A 21,373-nucleotide genomic window follows, 5' to 3' on the forward strand; every position below is an offset into this window, starting at 1 on the left:
ACACAATATATACTCTATCAACTTAGTTGCATGGCTAGATAGTTTAGCTAATACCTATTAGTCTCAAATGGGGTTTTGCATTTTAATAAAATTTAACGAATTCAAAGTGAAAATTTGTTAGATAGCACCGATTGTGTTTTCAAACAATTGAATTTCAAGTAACATACATTTTTTTAATGAATTAGTTTATATAATATGCCTCATTAAATAGATCAATCATCAAAGTTTGAAACAAATTATAAGTAGCATTTCTCCACCAAAAAAAAAAAAAAATTTAAGTAGCATCTAACTTTGAAATATGAACTAAACATTAGACTTGCATATCTCTTTTCCAACTACAAAATGTACCAATAATGAGAAACCCTATTTGAAAGGCCATTTAATTGGAAAATAATTATGCTTGCCGAGGGAGGAGTAAAGATTCATAAATTTGCTTTTGCAAGTCTAGAATTGAATATTTTTAAAGGCTACGATTATGTATTCATCAAACTTGCAACATTTAACTTAGGAGTTAATCTTATAGCTTTCATCAATCTAGAGGAAGATGAATTGGAAAAAAAAAAAAAAAAAAGAAGAATTTCTTGAACATTTTTCTAAACTTTCTTGTGCATCATACGGGTTAGCGACTAGTGATATATAATTTATAGCCAACTGACATTCCGTGGATGACATTTGCAAGCATAATTAGCTAAACACATATTCCTCTTTAGATTATCGTTATAACAAAACAGAAAGTGCATTTTCATGGAAAGTAGAAGATTCGGAAATCTCTTCCTGTGTAAGTTAGCCGTTATCCTTCCCTCCCAATTCGACCTTTCAAGAACCAACCCACAAGAAAAGCCTCTTCTGTATGTATCACATTTCACTCATCCTTTCCTTCCTTAGAACGAAACAGTGCGAACACAAAACCTACAAAGCCAAACATAATCCCAACAGAGAGAAATAATTGCTTTCCACAACCTTTACAAAGCTGTTATTCTTTTCTCTATTTGTTCCATTCTTGTTTATATACCTTTCCCCACTTGATTTCTGCAATCTATAAACTTAATCCCAGAGAGCAAAAAAAAAAACCAAACCCAATTGAACTTTCAAGCTCACAACCTTTCTAATCATGTCATTGAGCCCTCCTCGTGTCCGAAACAATGGCAACCCAACAACCTACCCTCTCTACTGGTGCTACCAATGCCACAGAATGGTCAGGGTTGCTTCTACAAACCCATCAGAGGTTATTTGTCCACGTTGTTTGGGGCAGTTCATCATTGAGATGAACGTAGCTAGGCCTAGACTAGTCATTGATCACACTGATTTTGATCCCTCCCCCGAAGCCCGTCTACTCGAGGCCCTTGCTCTCATGCTTGACCCCCCAATTAGGCGCTTCCACCATGGTTTACATGACCCGGAAGCTGAATCCCTAGGCCATCCTTTGCCTCCTCCCCCAGGTTTTGAAACAAGACCCCGGACACGTTCAAGACGGCGGTGGAGAGAGAGCCCGGATACAGAACCTGAAATCCAAGGCCAACCTCGGACATGGATTATTCTTAGACCTTTAGATCCTGCTGACCCTTTTAGACCAATACTTCAACCACAACCAGCACCTTCAGGATTTGATCATAGAAATTTCTTTTTCGGGCCAGGACTAAACGAAATGATTGAGCAGCTGACTGAAAATGATAGACCAGGGCCTTCTCCGGCACCAGAAGAAGCAATCAATGCAATACCAACCGTGAGCATCACAGAAGAGCATTTGAACAATGACTCACAATATTGCCCTGTGTGCAAGGAAGAGTTTAAGGTTGGTGGAGAAGCTAGGGAAATGCCTTGCAAGCATATATATCACTCTGATTGTATTGTTCCTTGGCTAAGGCTTCATAACTCTTGTCCTATTTGCCGGCATGAGCTGCCAGTGCCTTCTGATTCTGAAGATCAGCAGCAGGTAAGAGTAGAGAATGAGTCTGAGGATTCTCAAGTTGGAGGAGAGAGTAGGAGACGTAGGAGTTTGAGGTGGAGCCATTTGACATCTTTGTGGCCATTTCGTCCAAGATATCGACGGATTAATCCACATGCTGATCATGACATTAATATTGGTACTTCTCGAAGGGGTAAGTTAGAGCTTGTGTTAAAAACTACTTGATTCTTGTTATAGTTTCACTATAGATCCATTAATTTACACCATGCTTACATTCTAGATATTGATCATTTTAAATTTAATTTCTACAAGAAATAAATTATCTTTCTTTTATATGGTTATTTCTATAAATAAGAAATCAGTAAAACTCATTCAATGTATTCCGGATAAATAAAGAAAGCTTTAACAATTCTAAAAAGGACTAATTTATCTTGGAAACTTGGATAAGTAATATGGATTACAGAATTTGGACCATGAAACATTATGGAAAACCCAAAAAAAAAAAAAAAAATAAGTCAAGTACATTATATGCATTGAGAAGACCATTGAATTGTCCTAATAAATTAGGAACAATCATTGAGCTCTATAGCTCAAGTAGTACCTCTACCTCTTCACCAAAAAAAAAAAAGAGTTCAGTAAATTTGAACACAGATCTAATCCCCTTAATAGAAACAAGACCACTTTATGTAGGATATTTCGATGGAATTTTACTAGATACGTCATGTGTGCTTTAATGGTTCGGATTTTCTGGTATACTTTGTAATTTCATTGTTTTCCCTCGTACCTCCTATACTCTACTCTTTATGCTGAATTCAACATTTTTTTTCTTTTTTCTTTTAAGCAGTCAACTCATTTGGATAGAGAGTTTACAACCTTCGTACTCGCACAACCACCAACCCCCCCCCCCCCCTTCTTTTTCTTTTTCCTTTTTCCCTCAGAACCCTTTAAAAATATAATGTACAAAAGATAACACACATAATAATCAAGGTGAAATTGGTTTCAAAATTAAAGCTGGAGAAAATACTCAAAAACTACGTCAAAAGAGTTTCTTTTTCTAGTTACCATTCTCACTTACAAATTGTCATATCATTTGATAGTGGGTGGAACAAACAGCGCTCCTGACCTTTAAATCCTTGATCCAAAAGGAGGGAGACATTTCTTCACAAAGCAAAGATATAAGATAACATCAAAAGGAGAAGATGGAAAGAAAGGACCAGAAAAGAGGGTACATTGTTGCATAATTTCTGCTGGAATTCTCCTTAAATGGGGTTTGATGCACATTAAAGTCTATGCCACATAAAGGTACAAATAAATTATAAATATCCCAAACAAAAGAATAAATATCCCAAACAAAAGAACAAATAACCGGATAATTTCATACTAGAAAACCGATTCTATTATTACAGTCAGTGAAACAAACTTCCAGAGGACAATCAAACTTATATCAATTGCATCATGAAAATGTATGTGAAACTCAAACTGAAAAATAAAGAGTGACAAATAAGGTGTGCCCAGTGTTTTAAAACCAGACCAGACTGACCAGTTAAACTGGTTCACCCCCTTAAACCATTCTTTTAGTTGAACCAGAGAATTTTTCAAGAAAATGTAAAAATTCACATTATTCATTTTTTCCCTCTAAAATTCAATAAATCTAGCATTTTTTTAAAGTCTAAATATAAAACTTGCATACTTCAAATAAGTATCTAACTATTATAATAATATATTATTATATATTATTATATTTTTTTTTTCATTTAGTTAGTAAATATGTTGATGATTAAACCAGAAGAACCCATGGTTAAACAAGTTAACAAACCACCTTTCCAGTTCACCTATACAGTTCAGGTTTTAAAAGATTGGGTGAGCCTTCCTCAGTGATGCTGGAGCATGCAAGAAGCTGTCCATAGCCAACCAGGCTTACCTTACTAGTCCACTTGGATCCGCCACCAGCTAGCATCACTCCAGACTTTATTATTGTGTTTAGGTTTGTCCTAATTATGTCTTACTTTCTAGTTTCTAATTTCTTCTACATGTTATGTCCTATTCTTCTAAAAGTTATGTAACCTATCATGCAACTGTTCGTGAGGCAGATTATTGCTGATTATGTGTGTGTCATGAAGGGCTAAGATGTTGAGGCTGTTAAGGGCAGGCAGTATATATGGCCTATTAAGAATCACTTCACAAATAGTCTGCCTTAATCTGTCATACAAAATTATGCACACATGAAAGTGCATGCCCACATGTGCACCTGCACACGCTCAAGAACTGGTCTAGTAATAGAAGAGAAGTTTACATTACTAACAAAAATTTTTATCAGAGATAGAGCAATGTCAGGACTCAGGATTTCTCTTTTCTGAAGCAAATTAAAAATTTCAAAGCAATGTTGATGGAGATATCAACGCAACACCAATAACAGAGAAAAGAAGTGACTAAAACAAAAATTGAATCATTTCATAGAAACATAAAATTCTAGGCATAACAATACCATGATATGTATGAAATGAAAAATTAAAAACTGTAACAAAGAAGAACTTCAACTCCCAATGTGCACAAAGATTACTGCTTACCTTGCTGAATCATTTACAAGTGCAAATGGAGTAACACTACCCAAAGGTACCTTGCATGATAAAAAAACACAAGTACATCAGAGGGAGATTCAAATCAAATTAATGATTATTTCATACAAGGTAAATATTCTTCCCTTAAATAAAATTGAAAAGAAAAAGCACTTCAGGTTTGTGTGTGTGTGTGAATAAGATAATTTTATTAAAACAAATGAAAATGCACCTCAGTTAGTCACAACAGAAAGCAGGTATTTATATATATTGACTTAACATTGATATAACAAGATGGTCATTGTTCTTCGTAACAGACATATATTACTATTAGCCAAACCTAGACAAATAACTTAACTAGCAATTGGTCAATCAAACATGCTTAAATTGCTCAATCACACAATGTGGCCAAACGGCCTGAGCCATACTAGGGCTCAACCTCCTTAGAGCTCAAATATTATGCTCAAATACCATATATCAGAAAAGAAATAACTCACAACTGTGCACTGTAAAACATTAAGTATACAAGTTGTGATCATCTTCTTCTTCACTGTCCGATAGCATATGAGTTGTAGCCTATGGTATTCTGTTTGTTTGGTATCCATTGGGTTATGCCATATAAAGTTATTGAGTAGTTGGCTTCATGGCAGGGCAAGTTTGGAAGACATAGAAATATAGATTTTTGGAGGTTTGTGCCACATTGCCTGTTTTGGTGTTTATGGCAGGAACGGAATGCTAGATGCTTTGAGGACTGGTATGGGTGGATCCTTGATATAAAGTCATTTTTCTTCCATACTCTCTTTGAATGGAGCTTAGTTTTACCTCCATGCACTTCTTTGTCCCTCCATGTTCTTCTTGATCATTGTAATTTGGGTTACTAATTTCTGCCACTGTAATTATTCCCTCATCCTTTTAATCGTTGTGGCAATCGAAGGTTCCCCCCCCAGGTAGCTTTTTTTCTCTTGGACTGTGGCTTTAGGCAAGATTCTAACTATTGATAACCTTTGGAAGAGGCATTTTGTTGTCCTTGAGTGGTGTTTTATGTGCAAAAGGTGTAGGGAATCTGTAGATCATCTCCTCCTTCACTGTCCTTTGGCTTATGAGATGTGGAGTACGGTCTTTTGCTTGTTTGGTATTTGTTGGGTGATGCCGCAAAGGGTAGTGGATTTATTGGATTGTTGGTCACGTAACTTCAGGCGTCATCGTAATATAGTTATTTGGAGGATGGTGCCGCACTATTTGATGTGGTGTATCTGGCGGGAACGGAATGCCAAAAGCTTTGAGGGTCACGAACGGTCCATTCTTGAGTTTAAGTCTTTTTTCTTTTTTACTCTTCTCGAATGGTGTCTAGTTATACCATCTTTTTCTTGTTTTTCTCTTCCTGTTTTGTTTGATCATTGTAATTTGGTTTCTTGATGTTTTTGCCTGTCTAGTACATTTCCTATGTACATGGCTGTGTTCTTTTTTAATATATATTTTCTGTTACTTATCAAAAAAAAAAAAAAAATTACCTATAAAAAAAATAAAAATAAAAAGAACTAATTTCTGCCACTGTAGTACATTTCCAGTGTACTTGGGTTGGCTATTCTTTAATAAAAAATTCTTACGTTACTTATCAAAAAAAAAAAAAAAGAATGTCAGCAAGGTAATATGCCAGCCTTTACTTATACCCAGAAAGTCATCATTCAACATATATTTACAAGAATGTAATGATCAAATTTAAGAAGATATTTTTCGAGTGCCTATGCCCTTGAGTTTTGTTCCTTTTTTTTTGGGGTAAGATCATTGACGGATAACTCTCATTGACAAGCCAATTTTATTGGTGAACTTGATGTTGATGGAATAAAATACTTGGATAGTGTAGAGGTGAAGGAAGAAGTGACCCAGTTCTACAAGAATTTATATACTTAGTTGAATGGAGACCAAGGGTTGAGAGATTGCATTTGTCATCTATTGATGAAGATACTAGTTGGAGTGGAAAATCCTTCGAAAAGGAAAATGTGCATGAAGCCTTAAGAGATATCAACGAGGACATAGCTCCAGGGCTGGAAGGGTATACCATGGCAATTTTCAAAAATTATTGGGAAATCTTAGGTGTATGCTGGTTTTTCAGGAGTTCTATAGTTATTGCAAGTTTGAGAAATCGTTGAATGCTACTTTTGTTACTCTGGTACTAAAGAAGAGTGGTGCTATCAATATCAAGGATTTTCAATCTATTACCTTAATTGCAAAAAGTGCTGGCCAATCAATTGAATCAAACTCTCAGATTTTTGTGTCAGCTACACAAAATGCTTTTGTTATTGTAAGACAAATCCTTGACTCAGGGCTTATTGCTTACAAATGTTTGGATAGTAGATAATGGAGGGGTATTTATGGGGTAATTGTAAGCTAGATATTGAAAAGGCTTATGATTACATTAATTAGAACTTATTGCTTTACTTGTTGGAAAGACTTGGCTTTAGTGAAAAATGGCAAAAATGGGTTCAGTTTTGCATTACAACTGTTTGGTTCTCAATCATGGTCCATGGTACTCCGATAGGCTTCTTTAGTAGCTCAATATTCATTTTGGTGATAGAAATTCCAATTAGGGAATTACATAAGACAATGGAGGGTGGTTTTTTAGCAGGGTTGAGGTGAGAAGAGTTATGGAGATTTTAAAGTTGCTATTTGCCAATGACACTATACTATTTTGTGATGCTGATGCAATACCTGAATGGCTTGGATATCTTAGGTGTGTACTCATTTGCTTCAAAGTAGTATTAGATTAAGAATGAATTTGGTGAAAAGTAACTGGTGCCGATGGGAGAAATAAGTGGTGCATTGGAGTTAACTCAGTTTTGGTTAAAATATCAACTCTTCACATACAACATCTCTCTTTGTTAAGTGGTTAAGTTGATATAGTAAGGAAGATATTTTATTCCTTCACATTCTCTTTTCTAATCCTGAAGCAAGAACATATATCTTTTCATTCCTTTGATATAATATATATATATATATAATTTGAGGAGCTGAAGAGGAGAGACATACAAGATGCATACAGATTGTTTCCCCTACAAAATGAACTGATATCATCTCAACTATGAAAGATAAAGCCAAAATCTGCTTCACAAGTAGACAGTTTTTTGCTAAAAAACTGGGACAAGATGCAGGGTGGGTAAGACAGCACCTATACCATCACAATAAAGAAAACTACAGACTAATGCAAGGTGTCACTATAGACAGAAAGCGGGGGCCAAAGAAGCAAAAACCAAACTTTTAAGCATATACCAACCTGAAGAACTTTGCCCAATGCTTCTTCTGGAGCCATTCTCAAACCTCCTTTCCCCAACCCAAGCCTTTGAGATAGAACTGCTTAGTTTCAAGTCATAAGAAACTCCATTAATATCCAGGAAAATGTAATCAATTCGTGAGCAACAACGATTCATTCGACAGTTCAAAACACTGCAAAAACCTCTGGCATCTCTACATGCCCATGCATAGTATGGTGCTAGAGATTGGGCAAATAAATATATTATAGTATACCTTTAAGATCTACTTTAGTATCTGCAAGTGCGGAAACAATATAGAACCTATTTTTCTTGTCCTGCACATACAAGTACATCCAGGCATTGGGCCACAGACTATGTCAACAAGAGGTGAAACCACAAATTTACCACAATGCAACCAGAAAGGTGAATTTTCAAGTCTCAAAATACCATTACCTTCAAGAATAAATTTTTACTCAGTCCACCTTCACTATTTCCTACATATTTCGCCTGCCAGAAAAGACATATTCCTGCTTCAGAATACATAAGCACGTATGTATATAGGGGAAGGAATACAACCCTTTTGTTTTCAATATTCTTTTACCTGGTCTTCAACTGTCATAACAACAGGATGTTCATACAGGGAAAATTCAATTTGAAGCTCCTAATGAAAACCAAATAGAAAAGTTACTTGCAAGACAATAGACCAAATGATACAAATCAAATCACTGAAAAGCAAAATCAAGGTTGTACACAATAATGTATGTAATTATAAATTATCTACTCATTTTTTTCCATAGTTAATTTTTTTTTTTTTTTAATTGTTAAGTTACACACACATCCACAACCCCAAGGGATAGCACAATTGGCTGGGGTCCATGGCTCACGAAGTGAAGATCACTAGTTTGAATTCCCTTCCCACCACCCCTTCTTCTCATCCTTCTCCCCTTGAGCCAAAACATAACCAACAAAAGAAGAAGTTAACACACACAGAGTAGGTATCGAACCAACAACCTTACCCTCCACCTTGCTCTTACAAGAGGAGAATGTACCATTTGCGCTAGAATTGATTGGGCTTTTTTGATAGGTAAAATACTGACACCCCATTGGTGATCGACTAACCCTCCACCCCTTAACGTCAGGAAAAGGGGCGCCATTGACCACTGGTGTAATTCAGAATCACATAGATTCACAATTTTTTAAAATTAAGAAAGAAACAAAATCCCAGCTCCAAAATGTAAGTAACAGTGCCAATAGGACAATAATGTATGCAAGTGAACTGGGTATTTGACTAATTAATACATTGCAGAATTTATCTAAGTATTACAGTGTTCCAAGTTCCAACAAAAACATTATTTCTATAATTTACGTAAAAATTCCCCTATATCATATAATCCCAAACCGAAGCAAGAACAAGAGGAAGGGAATAAATAAATAAAATCCAAAATCCAATCCTGTTATAACCGGAGGTTGCTTATTTTCAATCAAATCATGTACATAATAAAGATTGGATAGTAGCAATTGAACATGAAAAATGGATATAAAAGCATAATAAAGAATACCCAGATCAAACTGAACTAGAAAAAGTGAAATACAGCATCAAAAAACTATATTTAGGCACTAGAAAACAAAAACAAAAAAAGAAAAGAAAAAAAGTAAACCTGTAAGCGCGCAAGGAATTGTTCCTTGGAAAAACCCATTTCTCAGTGAACAGCGATTGCCAGAAAAAGGAGATGAACAAAACGGCGAAGATAATACTATAATATACATATATAGGTCAGGTCGCTACAAAGACACACACACAAGCACTGACTCATGAACTCGTTGCCGTTTGTATTTTCATTGGCTCCTGAAATACGACCTGTAGTTTTGAGACTGGGCTACTGAAGTTTAGGCACTTTATATGGAGTCCAAATCTTCTGTCCCACTTTTCCTGCTCCACTCTATACTCCACCAATAAATACTTGCCACGTGATACTATTAATTAATAACTGTAGGATTAATAAGTCAATAATGATAATATTTAATTAATTAGGTGAACATGTGACAAGTATTTATTGGTGGAGTATAGAGTGGAGCAGGAAAAGTGGGACAGAAGATTTGGACTCAAAATCTTCTGTCCCACTTTTCCTGCTCCACTCTATACTCCACCAATAAATACTTGCCACGTGATACTATTAATTAATAACTGTAGGATTAATAAGTCAATAATGATAATATTTAATTAATTAGGTGAACATGTGACAAGTATTTATTGGTGGAGTATAGAGTGGAGCAGGAAAAGTGGGACAGAAGATTTGGACTCCTTTATATGGGTTATTGGGTTTATTAGTTTTAGAATAGAGCCTAGCCCAATAATATTTGGGCCGAATGGCCGTGTTAGCAGCGCACTAAAGTTTTCACTGACAAACAATTTTTGGGTTAAAGTACAAAACTCGTTTGCTAAGTTTCATCAGAATTCATTTCAATTCTTTAACTTGTTTTCATTTATTTATGTCCAATAATTTTCAAGTTTATTCAATTAAGACATCTTCACCAACTTATGTTAATTTTTTTTTTTTTTTGAATTCTAGAAAATATTTTTCAATCATTAATTTGATTTTTTTAATTTAAAAATTTTTAAGGAAAAAATTAAAAATTTGGACAATTAACAGCAACATTTAACAGAAGTTGATAAAGATGTCTTAATTAAATAAACTTAAAACTTAACTGACTAAAACAAACAAAAGTAAAGTTAAATGACTGAAATGAATTCTAAACATAGAGGGTGGGTTTTACATTTTATCTTTCTTTTTTTTTTTTTGGGGGGGGCAGTGGATGATAACTTTTAATTCCACATATTTGGTATCAATTATACTATCATTATGCCAAAAGTCTTATAGCTCAATTGGTATCTCCCTATATACCAAGTGTTTGAGGGTTTCAGGGAGAGAGATTTATGTTGCAAGATTAGCAGCATATAAGTAAATTTGTCTCTATAATCTTTCAATCTTTTTGTCTAAAAAATAGTTTCAATAGTGTATTAACTATTAAATATTCAACCCAAACACATTGTGCCCCTATCAATTTATTATCCTCTAGTAGCACTATTAATTTATTATTCTCTAGGGGTTTTGACTAAAATACATTATGCCTCATTAATGTGATGAATTTTGACTAAAATAGTGGTTTGTTTGGGTTGGGTTATAATTTGCAAAAATGGTTGAAGATTGTTGTTTGGGGTGGGGGGTTTTTTTTTTTTGGACCGATAATTATGGTTATTAGGACTGGATTATGATTTTCTTTGGGTTTAATGTTGTTATTTGGGCTGGGTTAAGATTTGAGTAGGTTATATTATATATACTTTTTTGATTTTTTGGGTAATTACAAGAGGGGCCCACGTTTCCTTGGGCCCATGTGTGGGTCCATCCCTATACACTATGATATTTTGTTCTAATAATAAAAAGTTATTATCAGGAACGGATGTCATAAGTTGAAACTCTCTAAGAAGAAAATGAGTTTTTCTCAAAAAAATAAAAAGGCTCATTTAAGTGATAATCGTGGTAACGATATCTTTTTTGGTGCTTATGTATATGATACTCACGATAATGACATTCTTAGTGGTAATGGTATTGCTACTAATTCCACATATGTTTACTGTTCAAATCCCTCCATCCCTCTTCCTCTACTATCTACCTATTAAAAAAAAGAAAACATTTAATTTTGAGAGAAAATATTAGGAGACAAAGGGATTTTTTTTTTTTTTTTTTTGCAAATAACATGATCCCGCGACAGCCACTCTGTAAAACAAAGTTTTTAAAAATACTAATGTTATATTTGGTTTTTGTAATAGTATACACAATGATTAATTAATTGATAATCATACTGATTTCTATCTTAATAGGCCAAGCCCGCATCATTAAACTAATGCCTTATGTTGGATCTGATTTGTATGATGTCTTTAATATTCGTAATTGGCTTCTCCATCAATATACATATATTCGTAATTGGCAGCACTGGTATTCTTTATCATCATAATTATTGGGAAAATGAAGCTTTATGCACATGACAATCTACCAATGTCTAATAATCCCCCAAATACAAACAAAAATAATTATAGCATTACCTTATTTTAGGATTTTTTTTTTTTTTTTAATATTTCTTTTTCATAGGTAGTTGATGGGGGAGGGGGATGGGATTCAAATCACAAACATAAAGGCACCACAAAAAATATCATTTGGACTAGCTTACTTATCACTTTGAATCCTTTGTATTTCTTAGTTGCCATATAATCTTTTTTTTTTAAACAATATGAAATTGAAGGTGTGGTGCCCTAGCCCAAAATACCTGATGGACTTTGAGGTTAGGCTCCCAATTTACTTGTTTGAATTGGGTAAAGAGTTTCCTACAATGGCAAAACCTCTTGAAGCTAACTTAATGACCTAAAATGAGGGAATCTAGGGCCCAATTTGAATTCTTCTTCCCTGAACATCCTTGTCACCATCCGTTGGTAGGTGGCTCCTGCGTTTTTCAGGTCAAAGAGCATCACGGTGTAATAATAGTTGCCTTCAAGGGATATGAAAGATGTCTTCTCTTAATCCTCAGGGGCCAAAGCGATCCGATGGTATCCTTGAAAAGCATCTAAAAAGCTCATTCTCAAGTGCCCACAAGTGGTATTAACTAACTAGTCGATCTTTGGGACAGGAAAGGCGTTTTTTAGGTAAGCTCGGTTCAAGTTAGTAAAATCTACACAAACTCTTCACTTCCCATTATTCTTTCTCACTACCACTATATTCGACAGCCATTTAGGGAAGAACACCTCTTTGATGGCCCCAGCCTGCTTTAACTTTTCTACTTCTTCCTTCATGGCCTCCACATGCTGCTTAGCGAATCTCCTTGGTTTCTACTTTTTAGGCAAGAATAAAGGATCTATATTCAACCTATAAGTGATGAAGTTCGGATCCACACCAAGCAAATCATATGGACTCCATGCAAAAAAGTCCAAATTTTGTACTAAAGACAACAGTATGACAACTTGGTCCTTTGGTAGTAAACTCTTTCCGACTTGAAAATATATATCTTTGTATGTGAGTGTTCTTATTTGGATCAACTCTTCAGCACTATCAGCCCCGATGCCCCCTGTGGGGTTCTTGTAATTGCTATAATGAATCTAGTTCGGCCAGCTCAATCTGCTTGATCTCATGGTTGATCGCCGTAACCAAGCATTGTTTCGCGACTTGCTGATCCACCCTAAAAAGGGCAATCCCATCTTCAATAGGGAATTTAATCTTCATATGTAGTGTGGATAGAACAGCTCCCACGGTATGGATCCAGGGCTAACCAAGAATTGCCATGTAAGGAAAGAAAGCATTAACCAAGATAAAGTTCACCATCACCTCCTTCCCTTCGGTCATAATGGGAAGTGAAATCTACCCCTCGAGTACCACCACCTTTCTGTCAAACCCCACCAAGGGCGTGTCATACTTGGTCAGATCTTCCGGTTACAAACTTAAGCCCTTGTAGAGGTCGGGATACATTACCTCAGCCCCACTCCTTTGATCTATTAATACCTTTTTAACCAAAAAGCTCCCAATTCTTGAAGCCACGATGTGGGAGTTGTCATGCAGCTAAGACATCCCCTTGAAGTCATCATCACCAAAAGCGATCGGCTCTATAACGACCCAAGGAAAAGAGCTAGCCACATCTGCGCTATACCTTAAAAGGACCAGTCACAATTGAGACTCTTTGTAGTTATTAATAAAGCCCAAATCTACCCAGTAAATACTCAATGTGGGACTCATCGTACATCCACATACATCACACAATCAATCAAATTAGGGCATCACAATCTCCCCTACTTAAATCCTAACGTCCTCGTTAAGGCCCACTTTGTGGGTAATGTCTTTAAGCCTACACAGGGTTACCGGACCAGCTCTGATACCATATATAACGACCCAAGGACAAGCACTAGCCACATCTGCGCTACACCTCAAAAGGATTAGTCACAATTAAGACTCCTTGTAATTGTTGATAAAGCCCATATCTACCTAGTAAATACCCGATGTGGGACTCATCACACGCTCACACACATCACACAATCAATCAAATTGTGGCATCACAGGCTTTCTACTCGACCTTAGCCTCTTCTTTGGCCAGTCTCTAACTTCAGGTCCTCATTGTGGCGTAATGCTCCCTTTTCGACAGCTTGTACTTGTGCCAATGGAAGTTGCATGGATAACTTCAATAATTCCCAAGGGTGAAGGAAGTGCATTTCCTTAGTTACCTAACGTTTGCCCTGCTATTTTACCACCATGTCTGACCACAAACTTCTTATAATGCCTGTCCTTCACAAGTTGCCCCAAATGATACTTGAACACTTTACACTCTTCGATGGTATGACCCTTCTCTCGGTGATACATGTAGTATAGGCTTTGGTTCCTCCTAGATGAGTCCCCTCCAGTCTTACCCAGCCAACAGAAGTAAGGTTCATTTTTTATCCATTCCAAAATCTTGTGAATCGACTCCTTGAATGCCACGTTAACCCTTCCCATACGAACCTCGAGCTTTGGGACCCTAGTTTCCCTCCTAAATCTCTACTGAAAGCCACTGGGCCGTGGATCCCTGCCATTTTAAGAGGTAGAGGGAGCTTTTCCCTTACTCTGTTATTAGTCATCGTCCAACCTTTTATGCTATTCAATCCTTCTCATGAGCTGGTACATGTTCTCGGGGGGTCGCATAGTCAGCGAATCTTTCAATTCGAATTCCTGGGGGAGCCCTAGCCTAAACATGCTCGCTACAACTTGCTCATTTCCCCCACCTATCTCATTATATAGCTCCCAATAACGATTGGCATAAGATTGGAGGGTCTCCCCGCTCCCCATCTTCATTGATAGCAACACATCAATAGGCTAGGGGACCCAACTACAAGTGATAAAATGGGCCTCGAACGCCTGAATCAACTCTCTGAAATTATGTATAGACCCCTTTCTTAAACCATTGAACCATCTCATTGCCGCGGGCCCGAGGCTGGACAGGAACACTTTACACATCAACCTATTATTCCGTGAGTATAAGGACATTAGCTAAATGTTTTGACTAACATGCTCCACTAGGTCGATTTTGCCATCATAGCAAATAAACGGGGGACAATTAAACTAGCTAGGCATCTCAGTGTGTTTTATCTTGTCAGAAAACAATGATTAAGCGACTCTTCAAAGTGCCTGGCTCATGGTGTCCAAGGCAATACTAGGGTGTTTGTGCCTTTCTCTTTTCTGTGTGTAGGTGTGATGCCCTATAGTCTCGTTAGGCTTATCCCTTGATTGTCATGAACAACTTTGATGGGAAGACTCTCCCGTACTACCTTCCGTAAAGTTTGGATCACTAGACGACCCCTCTCAATCCCTTCTTAAACGTCGACCCCTTATCTCTAGCTCTAACTCCTTAACTTGCTTTCGTAAGTTTTATATCTCCTGATCTCATTCACTACGATACTAGCACTTGGGAACGTAGGAGACCCCCTATCTTGCCCCTTGTGAAGATCCCTCGTCTGAATCTACCTTTGTCTCATGCCAATCTTACTTGTGATCATGTTCCCTCTTTTATTCCCTTTACAATCCTCTTTGGCCCCAAGATGAGACCCTTTAACGATTACCTCTAGAGCCCACTAACACCTCTCCTACATGTGGCATCTCCATCTTAGGTGGTGACAAGCTAGCTCTGGGTTTTCAGCTAAGTAGGAGATCCCCATAAACAGTGCCAATTGTGGTGCCTTGACCCAAAATACCTGATGGACTTTGAGGTCAAGCTCCCAATTTACTTTCCTCTTGAGGCCAACTTAACGGCCCAAAATGAGTGAATCTAAGGCTCAATCTGAATTTTCCTTCCTTATGTATGCTTCCTGAAAAGGCTTAGGCTTAGAACAGAGCTTCTCCTTTTTAATTGTTTCTCCCTTTTTTCTCTCGAGTATCTCTCTCCTCCCCATTTTTCCAACCCCTCTTCTCACACCTTCGACCCCTATTTATAGACTTCTCTTAGTGGGGTTGTCATGATGATGGGGTTGCTTTTTATGTTAGCAAGCCATTTTGGGATATATTCTTGACCAAATGGGACCCACCTCTCGTGACAAATATGACTCTCTTGAAACTTGCACCTGTTGCCAAATAATGCTCGGCAGACGATTCCCCCAAGGCATTACCATTACTATCCCATGTAGGCCCCGACCTAGTACTGGACCCTGACCAGGCACTAGTCTCCTAAATTGATATGGGCCCTAACCTTATATTGGGCCCTATACTCTTAAGTATGCGGAGGCTGATGGTTTGGGCTTATACCTGATGCCTATACAGAAGGCAACACTTATTAGATGTTACAAGATGACAATCCAAAAAAAGGATGTAGGAGAAGAGCATTCTACCCAAAAAAAAAAAAATGTAATTGATATATTTATTTTGATTAATAATAGACTTTGGAAAATTATAGGGTTATAAACCTTTTTTTTTACAAAATTTTTTATAAACTGTTGATGAGTGATTATATATATATATATGATTTGGGTGAGTGAGTGGTTATATTGGTAAGTAAAAAAGTGATGAAAGTAAAAAGTGATGTAAGTAGTAGGCTTAGATAATAATCAATAAGAATTTGTCATTTCAGTAGTTTGTAAAAATGTTATTAAAAAATATGTGTTTGTAGCATTACTCATAGTATTTTTTGGAGTAATGCTATATCCACAAATTATTGTTGTAGCTAATTCTTATTGGTTCTCATATAAACCCACCATTAACATCACTTTTTCACTTACTAATAACTATTCATTATATCAACCATTTATAAAATAATTTATAGAAATAGCATTTTCCTACTTTTAGTTTCACCAGTAATGCATTTCTATGTATTCTTCTAATGCGTGTCCTTTAGGAGACAGGAGTAGCCCCAGGGACGAAGCTAGGACTTAGAGTTAGGGGGCAAAAGTATAAACAAATTTTTTTTTTCTTGGAACTCCAAGTAAGCATTCATTTAGAAGAGAAATGCTATGTCCACAATATTTTCACTACATTTTTACAACAAATCGTAAGTGGTAGGTTATTATTGGTTGTTATGAGTAAGCAAAAAAGTAATTTAAGCTGTGAATTTAAATTAGAACCAATAACAACTTACCACATGTGATTTGATGTGAAAATATTGTGAAAATGTTGTGGACGTAGCACTTCTCAATTTAGAAAGTTAAGTTTTTTTTTTTTTTTTGGGTGCCTTGTGTGTTGTCAAATGTGTGTGAGTGTTCACTTAGACTAGTTAGAATTGGCTTAGGAATTTTTTATTTTATTTTATTTTTTGTTTGTTTCTTGCATGGGTTTGTTTTGGGGTGTTGTTTGGGCTTAAGTTTGTTATTGGTAAATTTTGTTGTTAAGCTTGTTAAATTTATTTCAAATTTTAAATCAATAAATTTTTAATAGCCTTTAAAAATATCAATAATATTGTTGAGAGAGCAAAGTGCAAATTTATTGAAACAAATTGCTAAAATTAATACACACACACACACACTCACACACACACATATATACACTAAAAAAATTTGAAAGAAATTAGGGGGGCCACTGCCCCCGAGTCTAACTATAGTTCTGTCACTGAGTAGGACACTCCTTAACCAACCTTGGATTATAAAAATTCGTATTGGTTAATGTGAAAAACTCTTAGGCTAGTTCGACAGATATTACAATTATGCATAATAAAATACAAATAGAACTTCCATCCACAAACTATTGTTGTGGTTAATTCTTATTGGTTCTCATCTAAACACACCATTAACATAACTTTTTCACTTACCAATAACTACTAATTATATCAACCATTTATAAAATAATTTATAGAAATAGCATTTTCCTACTTTTAGTTTCACCAGTAATGCATTTCTATGTATTCCTCTAATACATGTCCTTTAGGAGACAAGATTAGGACCAAGGACAGAGCTAAGACTTAGAGTTAGGGGGGCAAAATTATAAACAAATTTTTATAATTGGAACTCCAAGTAAGCATTCATTTAGAAGAGAAATGTTATATCCACAATATTTTCACTACATTTTCATAACAAATCGTAAGTGGTAGGTTATTAGTGGTTGTTATGAGTGAGCAAAAAAGTAATTTAAATTGTAGATTCAAATTAGAACCAATAACAACTTACCACATGTGATTTGATGTGAAAATGTTGTGGACGTAGCACTTCTCAATTTAGAAAGTTACGCTCTTTTTTTTTTTTTTTTGGGTGTCTTGTGTGTTGTCAAATGTATGTGAGTGTTCACTTAGACTAGTTAGAATTGGCTTAGGAATTTTTTATTTTATTTTATTTTTTGTTTATTTCTTGCATGGGTTCGTTTTGGGGTGTTGTTTGGGCTTAAGTTTGTTATTGGTAAATTTTGTTGTTAAGCTTGTTAAATTTATTTCAAATTTTAGATCAATAAATTTTTTATAGCCTTTAAAAATATCAATAATATTGTTGAGAGGGCAAAGTGCAAATTTATTGAAACAAATTGCTAAAATTAATACACACACACACACACACACACACACACACACACACACACACACACACACATACACTAAAACAAATTTGAAAAAAATTAGGGGGGGCCTGCCCCCAAGTCCAACTATAGTTCCGTCACTGAGTAGGACACTCCTTAACCAACCTTGGATTATAAAAATTCGTATTGGTTAATGTGAAAAACTCTTAGGCTAGTTCGACAAATATTGCAATTATGCATAATAAAATACAAATAGAACTTCTATCCACAAACTATTGTTGTAGTTAATTATTATTGTTCTCATCTAAACCCACCATTAACATAACTTTTTCACTTACCAATAACTACTAATTATATCAACCATTTATAAAATAATTTATAGAAATAGCATTTTCCTATTTTTAGTTTCACCAGTAATGCATTTCTATGTATTCCTCTAATACATGTCCTTTAGGAGACAGGAGTAGGACCAGGGATGGAGCTAAGACTTAGAGTTAGGGGGCAAAATTATAAACAAATTTTTATTATTGGAACTCCAAGCAAGCATTCATTTAGAAGGGAAATGTTATGTCCACAATATTTTCACTACATTTTCACAACAAATCGTAAGTGATAGGTTATTATTGGTTGTTATGAGTGAGCAAAAAAGTAATTTAAGATGTGGATTCAAATTAGAACCAATAACAACTTACCACATGTGATTTGATGTGAAAATGTTGTGGATGTAGCACTTTTCAATTTAGAAAGTTAAGTTTTTTTTTTTTTTGGGTGTCTTGTGTGTTATCAAATGTGTGTGAGTGTTTACTTAGACTAGTTAGAATTGGCTTAGGAATTTTTTATTTTTTGTTTGTGTCTTGTGTGGGTTTGTTTTGGGGTGTTGTTTGGCCTTAAGTTTGTTAGTGGTAAATTTTTTTGTTAAGCTTGTTAAATTTGTTTCAAATTTTAGATCAATAAATTTTTTATAGCCTTTAAAAAGATCAATAATATTGTTGAGAGGGCAAAGTGCAAATTTATTGAAACAAATTGCTAAAATTAATACACACACGCATATATATATACACTAAAAAAAATTTGAAAAAATTTAGGGGGGGCCACTGCCCCCCAAGTCCAACTATAGTTCCGTCACTAAGTATGACACTTCTTAACCAACCTTGGGTTATAAAAAGTCGTATTGGTTAATGTGAAAAATTCTTAGGCTAGTTCGACAGATACTGCAATTATGCATAATAAAATACAAATAGAACTTCCATAAAAAAAAAAAAAAAAAACAATTAGAACTTAATTGGTTGATACAAATTCATTATGCATGAATCATGACCATGACATGTTAATGAGAAACAACATTAGAGCAATAATTAAGCAGGATATTTGAAATCTGGGATATAGATTGATGCTTCTATACCACATGACTTGTCTTCAATTTATGGGAATTGGATTTGTCATGTTAGTAAATTCATGTGCTGAAATCCGAAAACAAAGTTCATGGAGGGATCATAATCCGATGTAGGCCCAACAGTAGCATGTTTACTTTAGGGTCCAATATTCTATTTTCTACTACTCTGTCCTTTGCTAGCCACTCTTCCTAATCAATACTTCCTACTAATTTCCAAAGTGAGTATGGCCCATAGCCATAAGGGCACACCTTGAATGCAATGTAAAGGAAACAAATGAGGATGGGACCCCATGCCCGCATCCACATCACAAAAGGACAGCTCATGTGGCTTGAACAGAATTACAGTCTTACAGACTCTTGACCAAGTTCAAAATTTTTCTTGAAATTGTCAAATTCCATCTATTCCTCCCACGGTAAATAATCCAATGCAGGTATCTTGTTTTGACGGTTAGCCTAGGCCCGAGCTTAATCTTGCTTGGTGTACTGTTAAGAATATTACCTCTTATAAATATCTCGATTGGGTTCATTGTAATATAAGATTTGTACTCTACTTTTATAATAAAGATGTAGCCTTTAAAGATTCCTCTATAGACATAGTTTGTTAAACTGAATTACATAACCCTTGTGTATTTTTGTGTTACCTTTTTTACACTTCAGCACTTACAGTATTTTTTTTTTTTTGTCTCACGTGATTTATTTAACACGGACATATCATATGATGATTATGAATCACCTTAAACCTAAAGCATAGCCAAGTTTAGAATCAACTAGAGCCAAACATTACCAAAAGTATTGTGTTTGGATGACTCTAGAGGGAAGAAATTGCGGAAGCTATGTATGGGGCAAGCCTAGCCCAGCAGGCAAAGCCCAAGATTACAACCACCAATTGATCATCGGTTATTAAGCACTATGTCGAGCTCAAGACTACTTGACCAATCGAGGCCGTAAACATAACCCCTAGGTTAGAGCGGCCAATAATAGCCAAGTTGCACCATAATCGGCCGAGCATCCTATCTAAGGCAATCTACACCAAACCAAGAGTATAGTGAATAGGCCATTCTCATTTTGTAGACTTCCCCTAGTAATCACTAGGGAGTTAATTATTTGTTGCAATTCATTTCCTCATTCTTCCCACCTCCATGCAATACTCAGTTCTCTCCACGGAGAATGCTGATTCGAATGCCTTTGCTAATTCTATGTTTCTAAACACCCCCCCCCCCCCCACCCCCCACANTACTATATAACAAAAGTTGAGTTCTAATAGTCGTGGTTGCACCAAGTAGATATCCTACCCAATTTTTATTTTTTTATTTTTTTTATCTCCTCCTCCTATAATGTATAAGTTGATTATAAATTATAATTTGACTATAATTTAAAAATCTACGTTTACTATTAAGTTTTTGTTAATAGTTTTTAATACTCATCACATGGTTACTTGTAATTTCTTTTATTATTATCAACTTTTTATTAACAATTTGTCTTTTTAAAATCTTTTTTAATTCATATATATATATATATATATTTGTTCTTATATCTTTTTCTTATAATTGATTAGAAATCTCAACTTGATTACAACTCGAAATTCTTCATTTAAAGCCTTAATGGAACTACTCTAAGATTATATACCTCCATTTTTCTTCATGGAGCAAAACCCACTCAAGTTCATATGTGTATGGCTGTAAGCTTTCAATTATAGTTAAATTATGTGAGTCTCTGTATGTTTAACGCTTGCATTTTTTTTAATGCTTAGAAATATGAATTCTTTTCAATTATTGAATCGG

General features: G+C 35.4%; 2 protein-coding genes across 2 annotated transcripts; one reads left to right on the plus strand and one right to left on the minus strand.

Annotated features, from left to right (window-relative positions):
• Nucleotides 1-806: 806 nt before the first annotated feature.
• On the plus strand, nucleotides 807-2,313 carry LOC112032941 (E3 ubiquitin-protein ligase RZF1). Its single transcript, XM_065781402.1, has one exon. The coding sequence runs from the start codon at nucleotides 1,112-1,114 to the stop codon at nucleotides 2,129-2,131; it is 1,020 nt and encodes a 339-aa protein (XP_065637474.1). The 5' UTR covers nucleotides 807-1,111; the 3' UTR covers nucleotides 2,132-2,313.
• Nucleotides 2,314-2,949: 636 nt separating this feature from the next.
• On the minus strand, nucleotides 2,950-9,494 carry LOC112032961 (uncharacterized). The gene is made up of 7 exons (XM_065781403.1): nucleotides 9,368-9,494; nucleotides 8,311-8,370; nucleotides 8,163-8,216; nucleotides 7,984-8,044; nucleotides 7,733-7,809; nucleotides 4,474-4,523; nucleotides 2,950-3,064 (listed from the first exon to the last, which is right to left on the minus strand). Exons 1-7 carry the CDS (start codon nucleotides 9,404-9,406, stop codon nucleotides 2,974-2,976), a joined length of 432 nt encoding a protein of 143 aa, XP_065637475.1. The 5' UTR covers nucleotides 9,407-9,494; the 3' UTR covers nucleotides 2,950-2,973.
• Between the last annotated feature and the right edge of the window lie 11,879 nt (nucleotides 9,495-21,373).

This window comes from Quercus suber, unplaced genomic scaffold (genome assembly GCF_002906115.3).
Source record: "Quercus suber isolate HL8 unplaced genomic scaffold, Cork oak 2.0 scaffold_266, whole genome shotgun sequence".
Lineage (NCBI taxonomy): Eukaryota > Viridiplantae > Streptophyta > Magnoliopsida > Fagales > Fagaceae > Quercus > Quercus suber.

Excerpts from the sequence above, each read along its gene's own strand:
- LOC112032941 (XM_065781402.1), top strand. The coding sequence starts at position 1,112 with ATGTCATTGAGCCCTCCTCGTGTCCGAAACAATGGCAACCCAACAACC.
- LOC112032961 (XM_065781403.1), bottom strand. The coding sequence starts at position 9,406 with ATGGGTTTTTCCAAGGAACAATTCCTTGCGCGCTTACAG. Across the intron at positions 8,371-9,367 it reads AATTCCTTGCGCGCTTACAG|GAGCTTCAAATTGAATTTTC; the intron begins GTTTACTTTTTT and ends GGTTTTCATTAG. Across the intron at positions 3,065-4,473 it reads CTTGTAAATGATTCAGCAAG|AAATGTCTCCCTCCTTTTGG; the intron begins GTAAGCAGTAAT and ends TGCTTTGTGAAG.